The 24,093-nt window shown below is 42.6% G+C and overlaps 1 protein-coding gene across 1 annotated transcript in view; it reads left to right on the top strand.

Moving 5' to 3' along the window:
• The window catches only part of LOC144768421 (protein-glutamine gamma-glutamyltransferase E-like), a 251,930-nt gene that overhangs the window by 90,607 nt on the left and 137,230 nt on the right, over positions 1-24,093 (top strand). Inside the window, exon 8 of the mRNA XM_078652064.1 lies at positions 5,215-5,318. Within this exon, the coding sequence (XP_078508190.1) occupies positions 5,215-5,318 (104 nt within the window). The remainder of the gene's footprint in view (positions 1-5,214; positions 5,319-24,093) is intronic.

Below are 24,093 nucleotides of genomic sequence, written 5' to 3'. Positions count from 1 at the left end.
TTGGGAATAGTCATTTGACGGCAGACCCATAGTGTCTCCCTCTATGCTGAAGATGTGCTGATTTATTTACAGGTTGACAGCAATAATGTACCTCTTCTGGTTGAACTCCTTGAGAGTTCAGGGCCATATCGGGACTACGGGTGAACTGGGACAAATCATGTATGCTCCTCCTGCTGAAGGTGGCGGAGGGATGAGTGCAAACATGCCTGTCCATTCCACTTCGCTGGAACTTAGACATATTCAATATTGCAGTATATCATCGCGAACAAGACCTAATAGATGGAAATCTGGGAGGGTTGTCATGCAGGGGCAGCACTCACTGTCATTCTGGACCCAACTGCCGTTGTCACGTATGGGAGGATTGCAATCTCTAAGATGTTGCTCCCGTCCCGGATCATGTATCTTTTCTCACCACTGCCAGTAGTATTGCCCAGTGCCTTCTTTTGGGACCGGCAGTTCCGATTAATGTCATTTATCTGATAGGATGGGGGTGATAGACACAGCATGCCCTTGATGAAGTTATACGGTCCTCTGACGATGAGGGACTGGGAGCACCCAACTATCAATTATATTATGCTTAACCCCGATTACAATAGATGGAACACTGGCTGGGCTAGGGGAGCAGGAGTGTGGGGTGTGCCGGGGGAATTGGGGCAGGTTGGCATTCTCAACTACTTAATTGGTATGGCATTGGTCACAAGAGCAGACCATAAGTTATTAAAAGTGGCCAGGATCAGTTGGAAAAATGTGTCCATGCATGCGTGGACAGTTGTCATACTTGTCAGACCTACCGATCTGGTTCCTTCCACAAACTCGGTGATTGAGCCCAATATGCTCCCTCTTATTTGGAGCACTATCCATTCTGCAGAGACTGATTTGGGGATGGGTGGGGGGGGGGTTCCACAAAGTGTGTCCGAGCTGACAGTATTGCTGACTCATGACAAGTTACCGCACTCAGGAAGCAGCTGAAAACTCATTGGGAAACTAGACTAGGATGGGAATTGGTCCAGACTGTCTGGAAACTGTGCCTACAATCTGTAAAGAAGGTATCATCAATGAATGCCAGGCTGTGATTTAATATCCTACATCACACTTCCCTGACACCAAAGAGGGTAAGGTGCATGTTGCCAGGGGCATGCCCTGCTTGCCCCTGTTGTGCTGATCCTAAGCACTTTCCTGTGATCATCAGATAGTGGGAAGAAGTGTTGCATTATTTGGGGGAGCTGATTGAGGGCTCCTTCCCCTTGACATGGTGCAGACATTAGTAGGGTTGTGCCCAACATCAACAAAGAATAAAAACGCGAATGGTTTTGTGAATTTAGCCCTGGTATTGGCACAGCGTGGAATCGCCATGGCATGGAAATCTGCAGCAGCTCCCCCACTGCAGAGATGGAAAATTGACCTGCACAAATAGGCTTAGGCAGAAGTAACTGTCCAGTCTCCCATATAGCATCAGGAGAAGGGGTAATAGAGATACGATAAGTTGGATGCTTTTATTGAAAAACTAGAAAGCAAGCCTGATGATAGACATATGACCCACACGTATGTCCACATTCCAGGCACAAGTGGCCCATGACTGGTGAGTAACTGCGACCTTCAGGGATACCCAGGAGTTGTACGGATGCCGGGACTATGGTCCCCCAGAATACGAATGTATGTCATTGCACTTGCTGGCCCTAAAGTTTGTGTATGTACCATGAGTTGTCAGTCAGCCAAAGTAACTGCCGATCCCAATAATAATGTATCTGGTATACTTGACTGTCCCCTGACCACCCTAATAACCAATAACTGATTGCTTGCCTTGGTTATTTGTATTTTTCTGAAAAATACAATAACGATAGATATATAAAAAAAACTTTCAGTAAAATTAGTAGTTTCCCTATTTTATTTGGATTAAGGTGACAGAACAGTCTACTGTGAGAGGTTGGGACTCTAACTTGTGAAAGGGGTGTCCTCAGAAATCGAGACTGCTTGCTACATGTGGGACAGACACTGAGAGTGATCCTTGTGTACTTATGGAGCAGGTAATCTTGATTAAGTTAAGTTGTGGATGGCTGTGATTAGGTCTCTACATAGCATCAGCTCTGTTTTCTTCAGTTTCTATAGCATCTGAAGTTATCCTCAGGCCATTTCAGGCATAGGTCACTCAACTGCATCATGACTGTGTTATTGTCATATACATTTCTTGTGCATTTTTTGTGCTTTGAGTTGTTCCTGGTGGCAGTGAATCTCACTCCCTCGAGGAGCCCTGTGCAGTATGCATCCTGGGGTACACCCTTGAAATTCCTCTTCCAGGTTATATGGATGTTTTTAATAGAAAAAAGTACTTGTAATTTGTCCTATTTTGACACTGTGATTGCAGTCTTTTACCAATGATTCTGGGATAGTGTAGTTCTCGGAACAGCTGATACAACCAATTACCTCAAAATGGTACTGGGACCATGGTTAGTTTAGACACTTGAAGGAGGGATCGAGCAAAGCACATCTCTCGTTCTGAAGCACGGAGAGCTGTAGGTCAGAGCCTGGCCTGCAGCACAGGACGCACTAACAAATCTGGATCGAGATAAACTATGGGCCTCGTGAAAGGCGCACCTCTATCACAATCAGGTCCTGACTGGCCATAACGGGCACTGGGCATTTCCCTGGTGGGCCGGAGGAGTGGATTCCAGTTTTCTGGCCTTCGGGGGCGGTTTTGTCACCGGGGGCCAGTTTTTCAGCAGTGCGGCAATATTGGGCCCCAGTAACAAAAGCGGGAGTTGTGCTTTTTACTAGCTGCCCCCCCCCCCACACACACACAATACGAATGTTTGACCAGGGCCTGTCGAGCAGCAATCTGCCAGGGCTGGTTGCTGTTCCCAGTTGGGCCCTGATCACAATGGCATGCTTTACAGTAACACTGCTGGAACAGACAGAACTTTTACATCAGCCTCTGCAATTACTACAGCCTGTCGTCCTGTCATCACCTTGATGTAGCACTTTGAAGTAAATATATTGTTAACATGATAGTAGGGGAATGGTGGGAAGCAGGGTCAGTGCTTAATTTGTAAAAGAATAAGTGCTGGGGCTCTAATCGGGAGGCCACTGAAGCATGCGCCACACATTGCCCCTGATAGCAGCCAATGATAGTGCAAACACAGCTACTAACCATTACACTCCTACCAGTGTGACAATTCATACTATTCTAGGCCCCCAAAGCTATAAAAAATGGCTTGGGAGGCAGGTATTAGTTATTGTAAATGTAAATTGAACTACTAAATGGCTGTGGTGCTCTTACCTAAATTAGCCAGACAGTGCCACCATGAGGCACACTGTCATAAGCCCTGGTGCTGTCAATTAGGTGTAGTGCCGAGCACCTGCAATCCCTGGCTGAAATTAAGCAGAGAGCAGGTTGTTCCACCTGGAATGATGTGGTCTTTGTAGTAAATGGATCCAGTACGTATAGGTTTGCAGTAGGGTTCTGGTCATCATCCATTCATATTGAATGACAGCTGGTGCCATCTATAACATGTAAATCCCATTCAGTGTTAGGCAGTTGTCATCAGTCACAAGAATGGGTGCGAAATAATACATTTATGTTTAAATATAAGGAAATGCATATTTGAGTGACATATATTTCCTTGTCTTGGCAATTGGTCAAATGGCCTCACTGGACATGTTTCTCTTGGCATGTGACACTAGCATATTATCAATTGTAACATTTTGTTTTTGGTTCAACAGAAGGTAGATCCAAAAACGTTTTCATAGGATCTTCTCAGTGCAGGTTTATTTACCTCTGCATCTCGTTAAAAAGTGAAGCTGGCAACCATATTTGGTGTGGGTCAATTGCTTCTTAAGTAAATAGCTTGTATTAAATTGCAAAGTGCTCTAGTACCCAAGAAGTTTTGGTCGCACGTATACTATGGCAAATACATAAATGCAAAAAGTTATCAGCAAATTCCAGTTCGATAAAATGGTCAACTGGTGATAAGTGTGCCACATTGTTACTTAACCCCTTCGGCGCTCATGACGAGCTAAGCTCGTCATGAGTCGTGCCGCTCGCACGCTGAGCTCGTCATGTAACGCGGCTTTTTGAAAAAATCCGCTTAGCGCGAAAATCGCCGCAGCGCGCATGCGGTTAAAAACAACCGCAAGGTTGTAAGTTAATATATTGTAGCTAAACATCTAATTGCTTCTATCATTTACTAAGGACACACATTTTCAAAGTACTTCATATGTTTTCTGGTTCTAGCAGTGCAATTTATATTAACATTTTTCAATATTTCACACAGATGCAAGGGTTTTAACTCGGCAATGAGACATACCATCCGGATTCAGGGGCAGATTTACAAGAACTGGCGCATCTCTGCATATTACCAGAGATGCGCCAGTTAATTTACGACACGTAAAAAAACCCTTGCGCCACCATGGATGAGTCGCATTAGGTGCACGATGCAACTCCAGCAATGGTAAGAAATGCCCATTCCTATCATGCTGCGTTACTCCTTACGGCTGCTTCAAGCAGGCGCTAGGTTTTGACACAGTGGCATCGTAAAAGTGATTCAGTGAAATCTTGTAGATTTCACTGCGTCACTTTTATGAGGTTTTCGTACATCGGAACACCCACCCTGCATACGCTATACCTGAAGCAGGTATAAAGTAGCGCAGGGCTTTACAACGTGATGCATCTCGCTAGAAGCGTCACGTTGTAAATATGTTGCAATGTGGCACATTGTTGATGGAGCTGCTGCATCACAGAAGTGATGCAACAGCGGCGTAAAGTTGTCGCAAGGGACTTGTAAATCTGCCCCTCAGAATTCAACACAACAAATTCCACGTTTGCTGTTTTTCTACAGCAAACTTTTTCTGTTTTTCTACCCCACAATATATAGGCAGATTTTACCTGAAAAAATTAGTCTGGGCAGATGGGAAGCAGATGGTGCCCAATTTATCACACATCTTTGCATTATGATGATCAATGTGCAAACATTGATTTTCACAGGGATTAGTATTTGACTCTTTGTTCTGAGTCAGGCCCAGCGTTGTAGCTCTGTTTAGACATAGTCGTCAAACTATGTTCTCTATATTTGATCTAAAAAATCCTCTTTTGCCTTCTCTTTTAAAATGACATGATCAATTCCAGCTAACTTTGAAACTTATGAATTGGAAATGAACCCTTTTCATGTCCCTCTTCTACATATGGCCTCCAGTCACCCAATTTAACCTGATATGTTTTAGGAACTTTCACGTCTGGAACGAGGGCTGGTTCACTCGGCCGGATTTGGGATCAGCATATGATGGGTGGCAGGTTCTAGATGCTACACCTCAAGAACTAAGTGAAGGTGAGAGAACGTATTTTTTCCAGTCTTAATGTATTTCATGTGTAACTTGACAAATCAGGAGACTATGAGTGTGCATTGCTGAACTGAAATGTCATATAACCTTAAAACCTGCAGTAGCAGGCTATTCCGGCCATTAAAGGCCAGTTCCAGTGTTAAAGACCCGAGCCGCAGACCTTTAACAAGTGAGTGGGATTTTAATGCTGGTATAGCCCAAGTACAGAGGGCTATGAAACTATTACAACATCTCACCACAAGAGGGCAGAATGTTCTAACAAATAAAGAAAAGCCTTCACGGAGCCAAAGGAGTTGACATCCCCTTGGCACCATGAGGCCTGCTGTGAATGACAGCATTGGAATGTTAGAGCTCGGGGCTTCTAACGGCCATTAGAAGCCCGGAGCACTCCATTGTTTTCAAAGGCGCTCCCAACATTCCAAAGTTCTAATAATAATGTGAATATTGGAGTATTGAGAGCACCATTGTAGTCAATAGAGTGATTCTGACCCTATAATTGCTGATTTAGACCTTCACCTACAACATTCCAATGTTTGACTTTCAGTTTCTTCCTGTTTATTTTGAAACATTCTTACCTCAGTGGATGGAATGTTCTAATAATAACCCCATAGACCTTCTGTCGTAGGTTATAGTGGATGTTAAAGGCTCTCATTATAAGCCCTAACCTGTGGCTCAGGGCTGTAACTCAGTATCAGGGCCTTCAACAACAGGTGTAGTCTTTGACAGCAGGCTATAATCCTATATTATTAACAATTATATTGAAAAGGGAAGGCTTCTGAAAAGGCACAGATTCACAAAGATTTTGCGATAAGTAGGGGCTATGTCCTCTTGAACCACACTTGGTTTAATGTAGTATGACAGGAATACTCCTTGATTACACATGGTCTACTACTGGTCTACTCCTCAAATTCTGGAGACAATATCACAGAAAACATCTCATGATTTGGGCCCATTGAGCAGTGATTCTTAACCTGTGGTCCGTGGGCACCTAGTGTTCCGCAATGCATACTCAAGGTGGTCTACAACCGCTTAGAAAAGTAAATAATACTGCCAAATGAATAAGGTTCATACAGATGGAAAATGTATAATGTTCTGTAAATCTGTAGGAATTTGAAATTGGAAGCCAAAAACTAAGGTCCTGATTTAGTATTCAGTGGAAGGGTTATCTATCACAAACATGACGGATATCTCGTCTGCTGTATTGCAAGTGCCATTGGATATAATGCACTTATAGTACAATGGTTGGGATATCCAAACTCTAAATCAGGATCTAAGTTGGTATCCTTTGCTCGATTCATGGGAGAAGCATAAGTACAGCAAACAGAATATAATATGGACAATGGCTGGTATGAACTGAAGCTCTGTCAAAAGAGAGAATGCATTGGGGTAAAAAAGAGATGGGTTAAGTTTAGCATGTTACTTCATATTTTAGAATTAATATCCTCATATAGAAAAGCTCCCTTCTCATTAAAATGTAACTTTTAATTTTACAATACTTGGTTATGATAGTTCGACATAGATGAATTTGTTTGACGTGTATTTGTTTCTGTATTTTTTTTTCTTGGTTTGAGGTTCAAATTATAAAACATGTTTAGGCCCGGGTCCCCGGCTTCAAATAATGATTCAGTGAGTCTCTGTGGACTAAAGTAACTTTCAGTGCGGGGTCCTGGATTCTAGTAAATATTCAGCGGGGATCGACAGAAGTCAAAAACTTAAGAATCTCTCCCATAGACTACATAACAATTGCTAGGGGAGGGCGTGTAGGGAGGGTGCTAATTGGGCCATTCAGAGTATAGGCCTGTAGAGCTGATTATAGATATGCCTCTGCTTTATAGGTGGATGCAGGTTTACCCCATTTCAACACTGGCGCAATAGCGCATGCCTTAGTCCACATTGGAATAAGTCCGTGTCAAGCGGTGTTAGAATTTCAATAAAGGTTTGCACAATTTTTAGATTTTTTTTTAGCACTGATCATCTTGCCTTTAATTTGCCGGGTTCTGATTTACAAGAGGCGCCTATTTAGTCATTTCTTCTATTATTTAGGCACAACATTTGTTTTTGTGGGGCTTGCAGTAATACATATTCAGAAAGTAGTAATAGTTTTGTGAGCTTAAATACTGATCTCAATTTAAACTTCTCTTCTTCAGTAACTGTTATGATGGTGCTTCATTCACAGCAATGTGTAGAAACAATTATATTGGTATATGTATTACTATAGGTAGGGGTGACCCATGTATCCTGAGTATTGAAAGAAAAGTACAATAATACCTACATGTTGGTCAATGGGTGGGGAGCCCACAGTTGCACGATGATATTTTTCTATAGAGGATTCAAACTCCATGCCTTGATAGGAACCTACAAGTAGGACTTACTCTACAGAAACAAAAAGGAAACAATACCACCAAACAAAACATGGTTCATCTGGAGGTCTCTACACTCAGGATGAAGGGAAGCAGAGTGAGGGACAACGTTTCCGACATCTGGTACTTGGGATGAGCATTTATAAAACCGGGGAATAGCAAAAGTAACAGTGCATATCTGTAGAAATTCAATCCCCGTCTGCAGCCATAAAGAAATGATACTAGAGACCAAGTGGCTATTTCTCACACATAACAAAAAAACATATATAAAGATCAAGCATTTTGGTGATTAAATGACACTAGCGGCAATTAAAATCATCAGACATTCAATGAGCATTCACTATGCATACATTCTACACATGTCAGAAATAGCATTACTCTCTCACTATACTATCTACACCCTCTGTCAAAATGTCTGTATGTGTCCTATTCTAAGACACTAGAAGGGCTTGTCTCTATAGATGGGAAAAGGTTTTCAAAAATGACTTAAGATTTGAACTAGTCATTATATATCCTGAATGTATTTATAAAAAAATATTGCTTATCATGGCCTGTTTTGTAAATCCTATACTGTTATGGATAAATATTGAGATCTTGAGTTTCCCACAAACAGCAAAATTGCAAAAGATTACCCATTAATTAGTTGTTTTACAATATAAATCCTCTTAGGAACTTCAGACAGACAGGTTTGAACCAAAGACTTGTCTAGTTTAGAGTGAAAACAAGATGATATTCTCTCAGGTTAGAAAAACTAAAGCCACCTAATTAGGATTTCCTTGGGTGAAAGTTCAAACTTGCCAGCTTGTTTTTTTGGTTTTTTTAGTATAAAGGTTACTCTTGCCGGAAGCACATATATTTTGTAAAATCTATGATATCCTTGATATAGCATACATTTTTATGGTGGTACCTTTTGCCAAGAATCCTAGATTTAGTTTGTGCCAATGTTCACAGCTATTCCAGGATTAGCTTACTGATAAGTTCATTAATGTTGAACATTTTAGTTACCGCTCTCTGGAATTGTATGTATATCATTTGTGCGAGCAGCCTTTGGAGTTGCATGTCGGAGTATTAATTTTTTACTTGTCAGTTTTTTAATTCTGGTGTCTTACTTCAATTGTATAACCTTGCAAGGATCCAAATTAGTTCAGCAGTTCCAGTAGTATTGGTAAGTATTTTCAGTTAATGACTTTGTTAACAACATGTTGTCTGATAACTATAAGAAAGGATTCTCCCCATTACTTATTTAATCATGTAAAATATTGTTGTCAGGCCTGGAGGCTATCGCTGAGGGCACAAGGGCTAACTTAAATATGAATTGAGACAAAAGGCACTCTTGTTTAGTCCTTATGCAGGGAAACTAGCATCTATAATTGAACATTTACATAAAGGTTTGCTATAAAATCACTATACATAGCTTAGATGCTATTAATAAAGCAATTCCGCACAAATCAATGTACATAACTTCTCAAGTAGATATAAAAAGGTTAACATTAATTAATGCCTTTTCCACATCTAAAACTATTAAAAAGTGATGTCTCCCTTTTGATTTTCTACAGTAAAGTAAATCTCACATTTGCCTTGTTATTACAGCTTATTTTGCCCTTAATGAAACCCTTTAGAACTGTGTCAATCAATGGAGTTATGATTTAACAAATCTGTTGCCTCATGTTTTAGGTGGTATTTTGACATCAAGAATTGTTAGTAAGTTTAGTCTGCGGTTGTCTCAGTCTTTATGGTTTTGGTTTCACTTTCAAAAGGGATTGTTACATTGACTCAAGACATTATTATGCAGTTATTTTATAGAGATACAAGGATGGGTGCTGTTTCAATTTTAAAGTGATTGAAAATCTATATGTCAAGTTGCAGGGACATTGGCTATTTTTTTAACATAGTACCTTATCTCACTTACATCTAAAAAATATATAGGAAAGCATTATATGTCCACAATGCCAAGGTCTTTCTTACAGTGAAGGCGCATTCCTCAGAAGTCCATGTTTTATTCTGTTATTTTTTAATATGGTGTGCTGCCATGCTTTCCTTTGCATTTTGGAAAGTTACATTATGTTTCATTACTTTATGTTATGTTGTTTTGCAAATTATATAATGTAAGGTTGTAAGGTATGGATAATTATCTTAGGTGTGAGACATTAATTGAGCACATCTCATATGTGCTGGATATGGTGACTGGTTATCTTTTGATGCCCTATAAATAGAAAAACACAATTTTCATCACAGTGACTCCTTGCCTCACACTGAAACAACCTTCCATCAATCTGACAGGATTTCAATAATGGCCAAGAAGGTGATCACAGCACCTATATGCTACTCAAAAATAAATCTAAGTGCGTCTCCAAGAAACAAGAGAAGGAGCATAGGATACCATTTAGTAAGGCTTTTGAAAGCTTGAATACATTGAAAACAAAATAGAATCCCACAATGAGAATCTGTGCAGAGTGGTGAACTTTAAAAGTGGCAGGTTTAATGGATACATACCATTTACTTACTTGCTGTTTGCTTTTTAAAACTGTAATTGCAGTTTTTCATCATTTAACATTTACTCGCCATTCTCTTGGTATGCACTTTTTAACCATTTCTTTGTCACCATTTCATCGTTGTTTATTTACCTTGTGACTTTTACCACACCTATTTGTAAAAATAATGACTCCTCTAAATCCGTTAACCTCCTTACCTTTGACCTTCTACACATCACCCCTCACCTTTACATTCTTAACAACTTACTCTTAACCCTTGACTTGCCCTTAGTCCCTAATCTATACATACTTAATAAATTATCTTACTCTTAACCTGTTATCCCTTTACTCCATTCCCATAACCCTGATCCTTGACCCCCTATCCCTTAGCCCCATAACCTCACACATAACCCCTCAAATTTAGACCCTTAGAGCTAGATGTAGGTAAATCTTTTTACCAATTCTAAAATACCTAATTTTACCGATTCGGTATTTTAGAATCGGTAAATTAGATGTAGGTAATAATTCGGTATTTTTTACCGAATCGGTAAGATTCGAAACGGTATTTACCGATTCGGTAATTGCCATTCATTCCTATGGGCCTCCAGGCCCATAGGAATGAATGTCAATTACCGAATCAGTAATTACCGATTCGGTAAATAGCGAAAAAGTCAAGGGTGGCAGGGTGACACTTTGACACCCTGTTGCACCCCTGATTAGTGCTTGTGTGCCATGTGGCACACATACATGCCCTAAGGGCATGTATGTCTGTCACATGACACAGGTGTACATGCACAGATTTGCATATACACAGGTATTCGTTATTTACCACCAACTAATAGTTGGTGGTAAATAACGAATCCTTAAAGCCCTGTGGCACTGTTTACAGTGCCGTTGAGAAAACAATAAGAGAGTGAGGGTATTTCACTCAAATGTGAGGTGGAAACTCCTAGTCCCCAGTAATATATAACAAAAACAAATGGAGGAGTGCCCCCTGGAGGCGAGACAGAGAAAGTCTCTGCGCCTGAAGCTTAAGGCTTAATCAAGCACTTGTGCCCAAACTTGACATCGGACATAGCATGTCCTTTTAGAAGACCCCTCACTCACCAACCTAGTTGGTGACATGCTTCATCATCGGAGTCCCACCCCGGAGGCCGAGTGCCAACAGGGTGTGCTACGACACCTGATTACAGTGGAGCGGGTATTTTTTCTCTTTTTATATGTGCAGTGATAAAAAGGGGTAAGTGAATTAAAAATGCGGCCAGATCTACTCACTTCAAGACTTTATTCCTGAGTGACTGGACGCCTCGGTAAAAGAGATGTAGCACCTTTGTCTAATTAGGTAGACTTCGGTGTTAGAGACGTGTAGTGTTGATAAAATAGCGACGTGTGCTATGTGATTAAAATAAAAGTCTTAGGTCTACATGTTTCAACCTCTTGTGATTGTGGGTTTTCGTCAGGACCAAAAGGAAAAAGAGAGATGGACCTGGGTGGTACGCACAAGCTAAGGAGCGCCCTACCCTCGATCCGTGGTGAATGGGAATGCAAAATTGTTTCCCTATACAAAATGTAGTCTTCTCCCCACTCTGGAAGAAAAACCTGTGAAGAAAAATTATTTTTGGAAAGGGTGGTTGGGATCACACAATACAAAACAAACATTGGTTGTACATATAACATATAGAAGTTGGAGTAGAAGACAATTCATCTCCTCGCGGTAGGTAGATAGAAATGGTTAAATAACCGTGTCTGTGTCTACTCCATTAGCGGTGTATCCAGCCATTAGGATCAGTGTGTGGCTTAGATCCTGATACTGTTTTCAAGGGCTGTAAGGCTGTGTAAGCCTATTGATGGGAGAAAGTTTCAAGACTATATAGGTCTTTTGATTACTAAGAATTATTTGCGGTAAGAACTGTGCAATTTAAGCATATCGTGGTGAAAAAACGGCTACTAAGGGAGGTCGTGATGTCTCACACAATACCCATGCACGCCACATTTGTTTATCCCAGTTATAGGATCGGATAATTCGTTTGGTTAGATGTAGCAAGATAACACACGGATATTTGTAATACATTCAGCTTACTCATAGAGCGGTAAGATTCCGCCTCATGGGGGTTCGTGGTCCAAAGGCGATGCTCGTGTAACCTAAAGGGTAACGTAAAAACACGAGCGGAAAACGCTATGAGTGACAGATCGTCATCTCGTGCGTGTAAACTAAATCCAAGGAGATCGTGTGAGATCCAATTTACTTGTTCCTCGGACTGGTAACCTACTTGGTTCCATAGACGATACGCCCCGTGGTAATCCCTCACCCTCAGTGCGGGAGCGTTCAAATAGTTTGGAGCTCTGCTTCCTGGAAAGGGCGTGGTTGGGCCGCTCACGTTGGACGCTCGGCCAATCGGCGAGTTCTCGTGTCAAACTGAGGCTTGGAACTCAGTTTCTATGGCAACCCTTGGCGTTTCGAGGAGGACTCGGAGGCGCCTTTGTAAACTCAAGATAACGAGGCGGGATTTGTTAACAGTTCGATCCCAATAGGAATGTGTTAAATACAGTCAAAGCCGAGCACCAGGGGCAGAAGGGGCAGGGTCTAGGATAACAAATAAAAGTTGCAAATCGCATCTTAACTTAAATAATAAGGTGCTTCTACCACAGTTACTCCCGGTATTCGGATATGTGTAGAGACCACATCACAGCGTGTCACGGAGTGTAGTCAGAAGTACTTCCAAATGACTACGAGGGCAGTGATACAAGTTATAAGTCTGGGGTATACTTTTTTATTGATAATGTACTCTTTACCCCATGACTGAATTCCAGGGGATATTGTCGTTCAGACCAACCCTATGGGTTGACAGCCTATAAACCCATCTCTGTTCTTTTTCAAAGAGGCATTGAGTCAGGTTGTTCCCAGGGCTTATCTGTTCAATGATAGTCCATTGTAGGTCGTCAGGCGTATGTCCTGCAGTTAGGTAGTGTTCTGTCAATCTGGTCATGGACTTCTTACACCTGATGGTGCTCCTGTGTTCCCCCATACGTAGCTTGACTTTTCTGTTGGTCATACCGATGTAGTGCAGATTGCAGGGGCACGTAATTCTGTAAACTACATTTTCACTGTTACAGTTTGTATGACCTCGGATTGTCCAGATCTTACCTGGTTCCAGATCCAGGGTCTTAGTGTTTGTCGTGAAGGGACACACACTACAATTGCCACACTTGTAATGGCCGGTCACTTTTGGTAGCCCCCAGGCATTTAGCACTGTTTCATTTTGTACTGCTTTCATTATTGGTCTGGTATTTACCACTGCATCTTTTATGCTTTTCGCTTTTTGTTGAAAGAAAAAAGTGGTTTTTCCCATTTCCTTTTGCCAGAATTCAGAATCGACCAATGTTTATTTATCACCCTGGTTACATCGTTTGAAATCTTGTTGTATGTGGTAACACATGTGAGTGGAGTTTCCTCAGCTGGTATCACTGTGTTTTCCAAAAGTACTTCCCGGGGTTGGTTGCGAGCACGTTTCTGACTTTTTTGCAAGATTCTGTCCGGATAACCTCTGTCCTTCAGTTTTTTGGTGAGGTCGCTTGCTTGCTCTTTAAAGTCCTTGAGTTGACTACAATTGCGACGAATCCGTAAATATTGCCCGTACGGAAGATTCTCCCGTAATGGCCTGGGATGAAAACCTTCGAATCTTAGAAGATTGTTTCTTGCCGTAGGTTTGTAGTGTGTTACAGTTTCAAAGCTCCCATTGACTTTGTTTATAACCAGGTCAAGGAACACAAGTGTGTTTTGGTCCTTGACATAGGTGAACTTCAGATTGTCGTCGCAGGTATTCATCCAGTTGAAAAAGGAGGCCAGAGAATCTTCTGTTCCATTCCAGATTGCAAGCACATCATCAATGTACCGTTTCCATAGCAGGACATTTGATCTATAGGGTTTTTTTCACTCAGTATATGTTTTTTCTCAAAGTCATGGACATATAGTCCTGCCACGCTGGGGGCAAAGGTGCTCCCCATCGAAGTTACGCCAGTCTGGAGGTACAGTGTACCCTCAAATTCAAAATAATTTCTTTTCAATGCAAGCCTTGCACATTCTAAGATGAAATTTCTCGGGGTTCTCGAAGTCCATTCTTCCTCCTCTAGAGCTTTTTCTAGGACCTTCAATGTTGCGTCCTGGGGAATGCTCGTATACAAACTCTCAATGTCGAAACTCACCAGGATGGTGTTGTTGTCCACAGTGAGATCGTTGAGTAGTTGTAACAGGCTCTTGGTGTCTTGAAGGTATGTACTTGTTTTTTGTACCAGTTTCTTGAAGAAGACATCGCAAAAACGAGATAGTGGTTCCAGAAGTGAACCCAGGCCGGATTCTATCGGTCTCCCCGGTGGGGGTAGTTTGTTTTTGTGCATTTTTGGGAGCATATAGAAGTAAGGTGTTCTTCCCTCACTTTTGCACAGAAAATCAGCCTACTGTTTGCAGATATAGCCTTCCGCTTCTCCATAGTCTACTAGCGATTTGATCTCGCTACGTAGCTCCTCCGTGGGGTCACTAGGTAGTTCCCGATAGCTGGTCTCATCTGACAGTAGTCTTCGGCATTCGGTTTGATATGCTGACTTGTCCAATACCACCACTCCACCGTCTTTATCCGCGGGTTTGATCACAATTGTGTCACAATTCCTCAGCATCTCCAGGGCCACTCTCTCCTTTTTGGTCAGATTAGTAAATGTTGTTTTCGGGGTCAGCTGTTCAACTTCATTGAAGACCGCCTGCTCAAATGTGGTTACTTCCACTGGGATCGGGTGTGGTGGTGGCATGAAGGTTGATTTAGTTCTCAGGCCTGTTTCATTTGGATCATCATTGGTGGTCATCTCATCTTTCTTTTCAAAGAATGCTCTTAGTTTCAATTTTCTAAAGAAGGATGAGAGCTCACACTGGAGTTTGAATTTGTCCAAATTGGCCGTCGGGACGAACCCGAGGCCTTTGTTCAGTACTTGTTCCTCATCCTTCGAGAGGAGTCTGGTCGCTAGATTAGTGACTAAGTTTTCCGGTTGCTGGGCCCTGCCTGTGGAGTCTTGCTCCGAAGTTGGTTCGTGTCCGGCTCCTCCGATCCCCAATGTACTTGGTTGCCTTGATTCCCCGGTCTTCGCTTTCCCCTTCCCCTTCCGCGCCTGGCTAAAAAAGGCGGTCTTTAAGCATTTGGTGGGTAGAATGGTTGCTGGAATGGTGGTTGCCACGCATACATCTGAAAGTTCTGGGGGTTAAATGGATATGGATAGCCTTGCATCGGTACTGGATTGAACGATGGCCAGTTGCTTTGCATTCTTCCACGTCCTCTTCCTCTCTGTTTGGTGTTTCCATTGTTTGAATTACTACTGGCATTGGAGATGTTACTTGAGGCATTACTTGAGGCATCCGAGTTGTCATCTGCCTTTGATGGTGGTAAATATTCCGGATCTGAATAGGGATAGGCTTTCACCATGGAAAATCTTTTCAGGTCTTTCTGAAATTTTTGCACTTTCTGCTGCATCAGATTATCCTTCTACTCATTGATTTCCCTATTCAGTTCATCAAGTTTCTTCTTGTAACCGGCGATAGTTGTTTTTATCTGGCCCTCCGCCAGTTGGATTTCCCCATTCACCACGGATCGAGGGTAGGGCGCTCCTTAGCGTGTGCGTACCACCCAGGTCCATCTCTCTTTTTCCTTTTGGTCCTGACGAAAACCCACAATCACAAGAGGTTGAAACATGTAGACCTAAGACTTTTATTTTAATCACATAGCACACATCGCTATTTTATCAACACTACACGTCTCTAACACCGAAGTCTACCTAATTAGACAAAGGTGCTACAGCTCTTTTACCGAGGCGTCCAGCCACTCAGGAATAAAGTCTTGAAGTGAGTAGATCTGGCCGCCTTTTTAATTCACTTACCCCTTTTTATCACTGCACATATAAAAAGAGAAAAAATACCCGCTCCACTGTAATCAGGTGTCGTAGCACACCCTGTTGGCACTCGGCCTTCGGGGTGGGACCCCGATGAAGAAGCATGTCACCAACTAGGTTGGTGAGTGAGGGGTCTTCTAAAAGGACATGCTATGTCCTATGTCAAGGTTGGGCACAAGTGCTTGATTAAGCCTTAAGCTTCAGGCGCAGAGAATTTCTCTGTCTCGCCTCCAGGGGGCACTCCTCCATTTGTTTTTGTTACTGTGTACAGTGCCACCTACATCTCAAAATACAGATTCAGTAATTTTACCGAATCTGGAAATTTACCGATTCGGTAAATTTACCGATTCAGTAAATTTACCGATTCGGTAAAATTACCGAATCTGTATTTTGAGATGCCCTACATCTCAGTATCCAAATACCGGTCGGTAACGGCCGAAAATCGGTATTTTGGATGCCTACATCTGGCCCCTAATCTTTTGTCCCCTTTTGTCCCCTTCCCCTTCACGCCTGACCCTTACCAATAATTCCTGATCCTTAACCTCACCCTCAATCCGTCCGCTGTAGGACTGTCAAACTCGTAATTGTCCCCCTAATCCCCCTAGTCTCTTGCCCTCTGACCATTGGCTCGTACCTAAAAACCCCTACCATCTTACCCTGAAAGAGTTATCCCTTAACCCCTTAACCTCACCTTACACTCTAATCCACTAACCATTCTTACTTCTTATCCTAACATGGACTCTCACATCCCTCCACTAAAACCCCTTTACCTCATACTCTTAACCCATTAACCACATACCCTAAGCCAACCTTAATTCCAATACTCTGACCCCTCAGACTCACCCCTCTACCTTTTTCATTTAGACCCTTCCCCACTATAAAACCTTTATTTTTACCACCTAATCTTGAGCCTTTAACCCCTTTCCCCATGCCCCTCACCCTTGCATCCTTTACCTTTAACGATTACCCTTAACCCTATATCATTCTAAATCTATTATCAATATAGCATTGCTTATGTATTTTTCATTATATGACTTACTGTGACATGACAAACAATGAGATGGCCTATTATGAAACTAGAGTCCTTCGTGGAAAGTAGATGCAATCAAATGTTATGTTTGTAGTTCTATAGACTGATTCTTTCAGTGATTTCGGGGTTGCTCTTCACCCTCAAAAAACATAAAAAGTATTTTCCTATACACCTCCAGCAGTCCATAGTGAAATAGTCAAGGATTTGTGTGTTCTCCTAGGAGAGCATTACAATCATCAGGGATGTTGGCTCACAATCAGCCTGGAAATTATGGCAAAATTGTGGATTTCTCAGCACAACGTCCTGAAAAATCGGTCAAAGAACACTATGGTGCCCATTATGATGACGGGCGGACTTAGTCCGCCCGCCATGATATCGGGACCCGGGACCGCCCACCATAAGGGCGGGGGTCCCGATGAGGGCATTAGGATGCGCCCGCCACACGGGCGGGCGCATCCTGTATGGTTGCCATTGCGACGGGCGGAGCAGAAATCTCCGCCCCCCCGCAATGTTAAAAGTGCACATTGTGCTTTTCAAAGTGCAACATGACAGGCACCGCGTGGTGCCTGCCATGTTCCACTTTGAAATGCGGGGGGTACCATGTGCAACCCCCCAAGCCAGGGACTCCCAGGGGGCCCGCAACGGGCCCCCGCAGGGAGTCTCCGCATGCCTTTCCGTGGCGGCATTGACGCCACGGAAATGCATCGGTGAAAGCCCATTGTAATATGGCGGGCGGTGTCTAACAGACACCGCCACCATGTTACTCGTTTTCTGCCCCGGCCGCAAGGCGACCGGGGCGGAAAAGTGGCGGGCGGTGTTCTGGTCCACTGCGGTCCCCCCCGCCTTTGTAATATGGCGGGGGGGAATTCAGGGAAGGATGTCGGGCGGATTGCCCCCGCCAGGATGGCGGTAGCCACCGCCAGCCTGGCGGGGGCAATCCGCCCGACATCCTAATGGACCCCTATGTATTGTAAGCTGATTAGTCAATGTGACATAGTCTTTCATTTTTTAAGTCTGGAAAGACAGAACTGCTGTTGTCAAGATATATTGTTACAAATTATTTAAAATATAAACAGAGTGGACTTTGGATCCACCCAAAGAAGTGTTACCTTGTTAACTCATGCTATTGTTTGTTTAGTATATCATTCCTCTCTCCTTGAAGTGCTTCCAAAGGAATGTACGAGGGACTATTTTACATTTGGAAAGTACACTCAATCGTCACGTAGGTTGTCACATTCAATTCTTTATCTACTGTATTCACTCTATAAAGCTCCCAATACTTTTTGTTACTTTTTTCAGAGCACTGGCAAACTCAGTAGAGGTAGTTTGCATGTGATAAGCAGAATTTGCACATGGATTATATGTCAAACTTTTTTTGTGAATTTCTTTGTTTACTTTCATTGACAAATTAAAGCACACCTATTGGCTTTAATGATCATATTAAAATATCTTTGATTCCACATCCACTTCATTATCTGCCTTGCCTCTTTAATTTAATGTGATATCTCAGAGGTATGTTAGAATGAGTTTCTACTTGGAAGATGGATGCTGGAACAATAAAGGTAAATCAAATGTTATAATCATATGACAAAAACAAGTCAGCCAGAGAGGTTACACTGGCAGTGAATGTTCCAGACCCGGTACACCGGCACAGAACAGTAAATGTAGAAATGCTTGTACACCAGGGAATATCGCTACAATATAATCCCAGCTTAATTGCCTGACCACTGCATTGCCCCAGTACATCACAAGGCATTACATCATTTCATGTAAGTTAATTAAGGTTAAAGAATGTTTAATAATTAAAATATAGAGCAATGGAAAAGTATTAAAAACCTATAGATCCCTAAAGTTTCCCACATTCATGTGTAAGTAGCTCATATTGTCCTGATTTATTCTTTGCATTCTGGGACTTAGAGTCCCGATTTTAAAATCCACAATATGCCTCTTGTGTTCCAGGATTAGCCAAAATGTCTCCAAAATGACATTATGGCAAGGATGGGATGATAATATGTGATGACTATAATTCCGAAGCCCACAATATGTCATTCTTGGTCACCATGTTCCTAAACCAACTCAGCCTCCTTAGCAAACATGTACAGCAGACACCCCAAACATTATCAGTCCCACAGCAGTCACTCAGCAGACACACCCTGTCACACTCATACTACTTTCACTCACACCACATTCCTCTCGTACACAGTTACTCTCACATTCATCTCACCCCTCACTCAGTCACATCCTCTCCTCATGCTGGTTCTTATACTTCTCATTCCAACACATTCTCCTCACACATATACTCCAAACATAATAGCTCACACTCCTCTCACACATACTCGTCACTCACACCACTTTCACTTTTCACACTCACGTACATATCTCTCGCCCTGCTTTCCACACACTCTTCTCATCATGCTCACTCCTCATTCACACCTTCAGTCCTCTCATTCACACTCACCGTTCTTACTCGCACCCTCAATCATACTCCTGTTACTCAGCTCTCTCACTCATGTTATCTCTTATATTCCTCTCATTCACACTCCTCTTACTCAGGCTCATACTCATCTAATCATGCCTGACTCAATCATGTTAACTTCCCTCTCACTCAAAATCTTCTGGTCCGTACTTCTTTTACTCTTACTCTCACTGTCACACATACTTGCATTCCTCTCCTCCGATTTACACTCTCACACCTTACACTATTCTTACTAACATTTATAGTCCTACCACACATACTAAAATGCCACCCAATCACACTCCTTCCTTGAACACTCATTTCACTCACACGGGTACACCTTTAACTCGCATTGCTCTCAAACATACTGTTATCTGCATGGCACCCCATACACTCACGCAGTCGCCCTCCCCATAGTCCCATTTGTGATACACTGATTGGCACACACACAGTGCTTAGAGGTCCTAACAATAGCGCACAGCTGATGAGGCCTGCAGCATTTAGCAAGCTTTGGAAAAAAGGGGAGCTTGAGCTCCCCAGAACCATTTTTGAAATTGAAAATATACTGTCAAACAGCTAGTGGCAGCTCTTGTCCTCTGAGGCATGCAAAATGCTGTGTGCAACAGAGGATGAGTGTATTTATTTGCTACCTAGATTCTCTTCACAACTGCAAACATAGCACTGGGTCAGTTGGCAGCTACCCAAAAATCTAAGGAAATGCCGCACTCGCCCATCGACTAAGGCCATTGGTTAGACTGAATGGAAACAAATACGTCCTAACACTTTGGCTGTGGAAGGGATGAGGAAATACACAATACCTCCACCTTTGTCCAAGGTAGGGTGGCAAAAGATAACAAAGTCCCCGCTTTTGTGAAAGACACAAATTGTTGTCCTCCGTTAGGCTTTGTAGGGGAATTATAAACATCCCACCACATTTTTTTTTAAAATCTCTGTTTAATCTCTTCCATGGAAGAGATTAAGGAAATCATACACTCTTTCGCAAGGTGTAACGGGGTAACAGCACAACTCCGTTTGGGAAAAATGGTGGACTCAAATATATTTCCCATCCCATTCCCCAAGAGTTGGGTGGGTCAAGCACACGGCTCCTGCATCAGGGATATTACAAAAATAAACCTACTGACGTAAGAAAAGCATGATGGATTAACACACACCATCTCCACGCTTGGGTGAAACAGGGGAGGTGTTAACAAAATCTACCCTTCGCACGAGGACAAGGGAGGGGGCTTTTGACCCTTTTCAAATCAGGCAAACTGGGGGCAGTAACTAATACATTCAAAATCTGGCAGGGGCGGATGCTTTTAAAATAAATTAGAATATTGTTAAAAATGGCCCATTTTCTATAATACAGTTTTAATGGTGGTATTTTCTCACCATATGTTTTTGTTATTCTGATCCTTGGGAATATCAGGGGAAATGAATACATACATGTTACTACCTCCTTGCCCTTGATCCAGGCATGCAATGGGAGATAAAGAACATTCCCGAACCACGGGCAAGACAGGGAGAGGCGTAAATGCAAATACAAATCTTTCCCACTCTTGAAATTGAAGGGCAGTAAAAGAAAACGTCATGCTCCATCCTTGGGCAAGAAGAATGAAAACATATACCCCCATCCGAGTCAGAGGCAGTGGAATTTACATTCATCACCCATACCATCAGACATGAAGGGAGTGCAGGGAAATTTCCCTCACCGCCATTGGTCATGACAGGCTGTATTGAGGGTGCCAAACTCACACCTTGCTGCTTTGGACAAACAAGGGGATAACAAACACCCTCTGCCTCATTTAATACAATATTTGCAGACATCAGGAGAGACAAAAAATATTTTTAAATCCCCATCACCAGTGATAAAGGCAGTTGGCCGGGGGCTAAAGGACATCCCTGCCCTTGACTAAGGTTGGGTAACAAATATCTCCCCCCTTTGGGTAAACCACGGACAAAGAGACACAACTCCATTCCATAGACAAATATCTCCTATTCTTGGGGAAGCCTGTAGGATTTAAGACATTAACTTTCCCTCACTGTGGCAAGGCCGGATGGAGCTCACACACCCCTATGACCATAGTTGAGCAAACCTCGGTTGTTACTATATCCTGCCTACAATGTGCAAGCAGAGGGTTAACACCAGCCCCACCCTTTGGGCAAGGTGATGGTTTAACACCTGACCTTGATGGGTATGAGGAGAAACATATTTACTATCTTCTTTCGGCAATGCAGAGGGTGATACTAGCCACTCATGCACTTGAACAAAGCCGTTGTGAGGTACGGGCTTAATACGCACATCCTCGATCTAGGCAGAGGTCTATTCCTGCACTCTTGATCCAAGTTGAGGGGTGAACATATACTTACTGGTTATCTTCAGTACTTTTGTCCAAGTCTTCATCGTCACTCACATATGTAGACCTTGTACCCACTTGACAGGCTATGTTTTCCAAGTTGGATATCAGAAGAATTTTAAATATTTCTAGTGAATGCATACCCTTATGTCATGAACCCTTCCCTCCTTCCCATAACATCCTGCTATATCCAAGCTTATAATGGTGTTGAAGGTGTATCTATGGGGGATAGGAAGAATCCTGACTGTGACATGGAGGACTATGGCTAAAGTATTAACGGTTACCAATAAGTAGATGTTTATTACCACAGTATCTTTCCTCCTCGTCACAGTCCTTTACATGTTGAGGATCTACCCAGGCATTATGCATAACCACAAAGTGTGAATTATAAGGTTTTAACACAATACATTTAGCAATTACCTTATTGCTGATTGTAGAACAATAATTCCATAATTTTCACAATCACTGGAAAGGAAGTCCAAATGATCACGAAATAGAAATGTATGTGGGGTCGTCATGATAGCTGTCCTTTATATTTCCTGCAATGGCACTCCTGAAATTTCTTACGTGGTGAGTGGAGCTTGGCTATCATCACAGCCAGCAAGGGTAGGAGTGGTGGGCACTTAAGTGCACATGACGGTTTTAATGGACGTCCTGGACCGGCAAAATAGTCCTGCACACTGTGCATGTTCCCCACTAGGCTGTAATACGCATCCTGGTGAGGAACATGTACAGGCTCCCACTGTCTATCTGAGTACTGAACCACAGTGCTTGGACCAATCACAACACTGCATTGCAGCGTTGTGATTGACTTAGTTGAGCCTAGATGTGTTTCCTGCTTCAAGCAGGAACAGAAGGGGATGACGCGAGGAACACAACATCACAGTAGAATATTGCATCAGTCTCAGTCATAAAAGACTTAGACATGCACATGAGAGAGGGAATAGATTTGATATACTCTAACCTAAAAAGAGCTATATCAAAACAACGTAAGATCTTATTGAAAGTCAAGCACATTGCACTACGTAACACAAGAACAACGTGCCCAATTGTTTCTCCTGCTGATTCCAGCAAGCATGTAGTGCCCTAATTCTGAAAGAGAAATTTCAGATTTGTGACTATACTTTACCACTAAAAAGGGCTTTTAACTACAATTCTTTAGCCACCAAACTCAAGCTGTGCACCTGCTCCCAACTGAAAGTTATAACTTCTCAATTTAGTAAGGTAACCCAGTGTTATCCAATGGAAAAAGGTCGGCCTTGTGGTAGTGAAAAGCAAATTAAGAGTTTTTCACTACCAGGACATGTAAAACGTATAAATACAAGTCCACATTTTTAAATACATGGCACCCTGCCATCCGGGTGTTCAGAGCCTACCCTGGGTACCTTACATGTATTGAAAGGAAGGTTTGGGACTAGCAAAATGTTTATTTTGACAAGTCGAAATGGCAGTTGAAAAATGCGCACACAGGCTGCTTTGGCAGGCCTGAGACATGTTTGCAGGGCTGCTTAATTGGGTGGCACAATTAGTGCTGCAGGTCCTTAACACATGTTAAGGGTTTTCTTATTTATAATGTAGTATATTCTTTTAATTACATATCAAAAAAAGTTTTGATTTGATTTGGTATGTGTAGAATCCACGTATAAGTGACCAGACACAAGGCTTAATGTTTAGATGGCCATTTATTGGGGTTCAAGTAAACAGGAACATCAGCGACCCCAGCCACAGCAATGGCCCCGGCGGGTGACTCTTCGCACTCCCTCAGGCGCTCGACTTAGAACGCTGGTCGCGGTGACATTCGGAATGACGTCACCGCGAGCCTCTCCAATGTCAGCTGAGCTGCCGGGGGAGAGAAAGAGTGGGAGATACCACACATCCCCCTCCCCTGCGGAAAGAAACATGAGTATAGAACATAACAACCAAGTATTGCAGAAGAATTACATCATCACATACTGTTCAAAATGTCTGGGTGGTCTGGTCATTCTCTGGCTAGTCCTTCCACCAGGTTGGGGGTCCAACCACCGTTTCTTGGGAAGGAGACCACTGTTCCCCTCGGAGTCGCCCTCCCTCTCACTGCCTCTACCTGAACCCTGACCGGTTGGGCAAAATTTCACTACTCTCCCCAGGTTCCAAATCTTCCCTTCCTGGGTCTTTACAGCAT

This window comes from Lissotriton helveticus, chromosome 7, assembly GCF_964261635.1.
Source record: "Lissotriton helveticus chromosome 7, aLisHel1.1, whole genome shotgun sequence".
NCBI classification, from domain to species: Eukaryota; Metazoa; Chordata; class Amphibia; order Caudata; family Salamandridae; genus Lissotriton; species Lissotriton helveticus.
The sequence above is the reverse complement of the archived record's forward strand: the minus strand, read 5'-3'. Positions and strand labels throughout refer to the sequence as shown.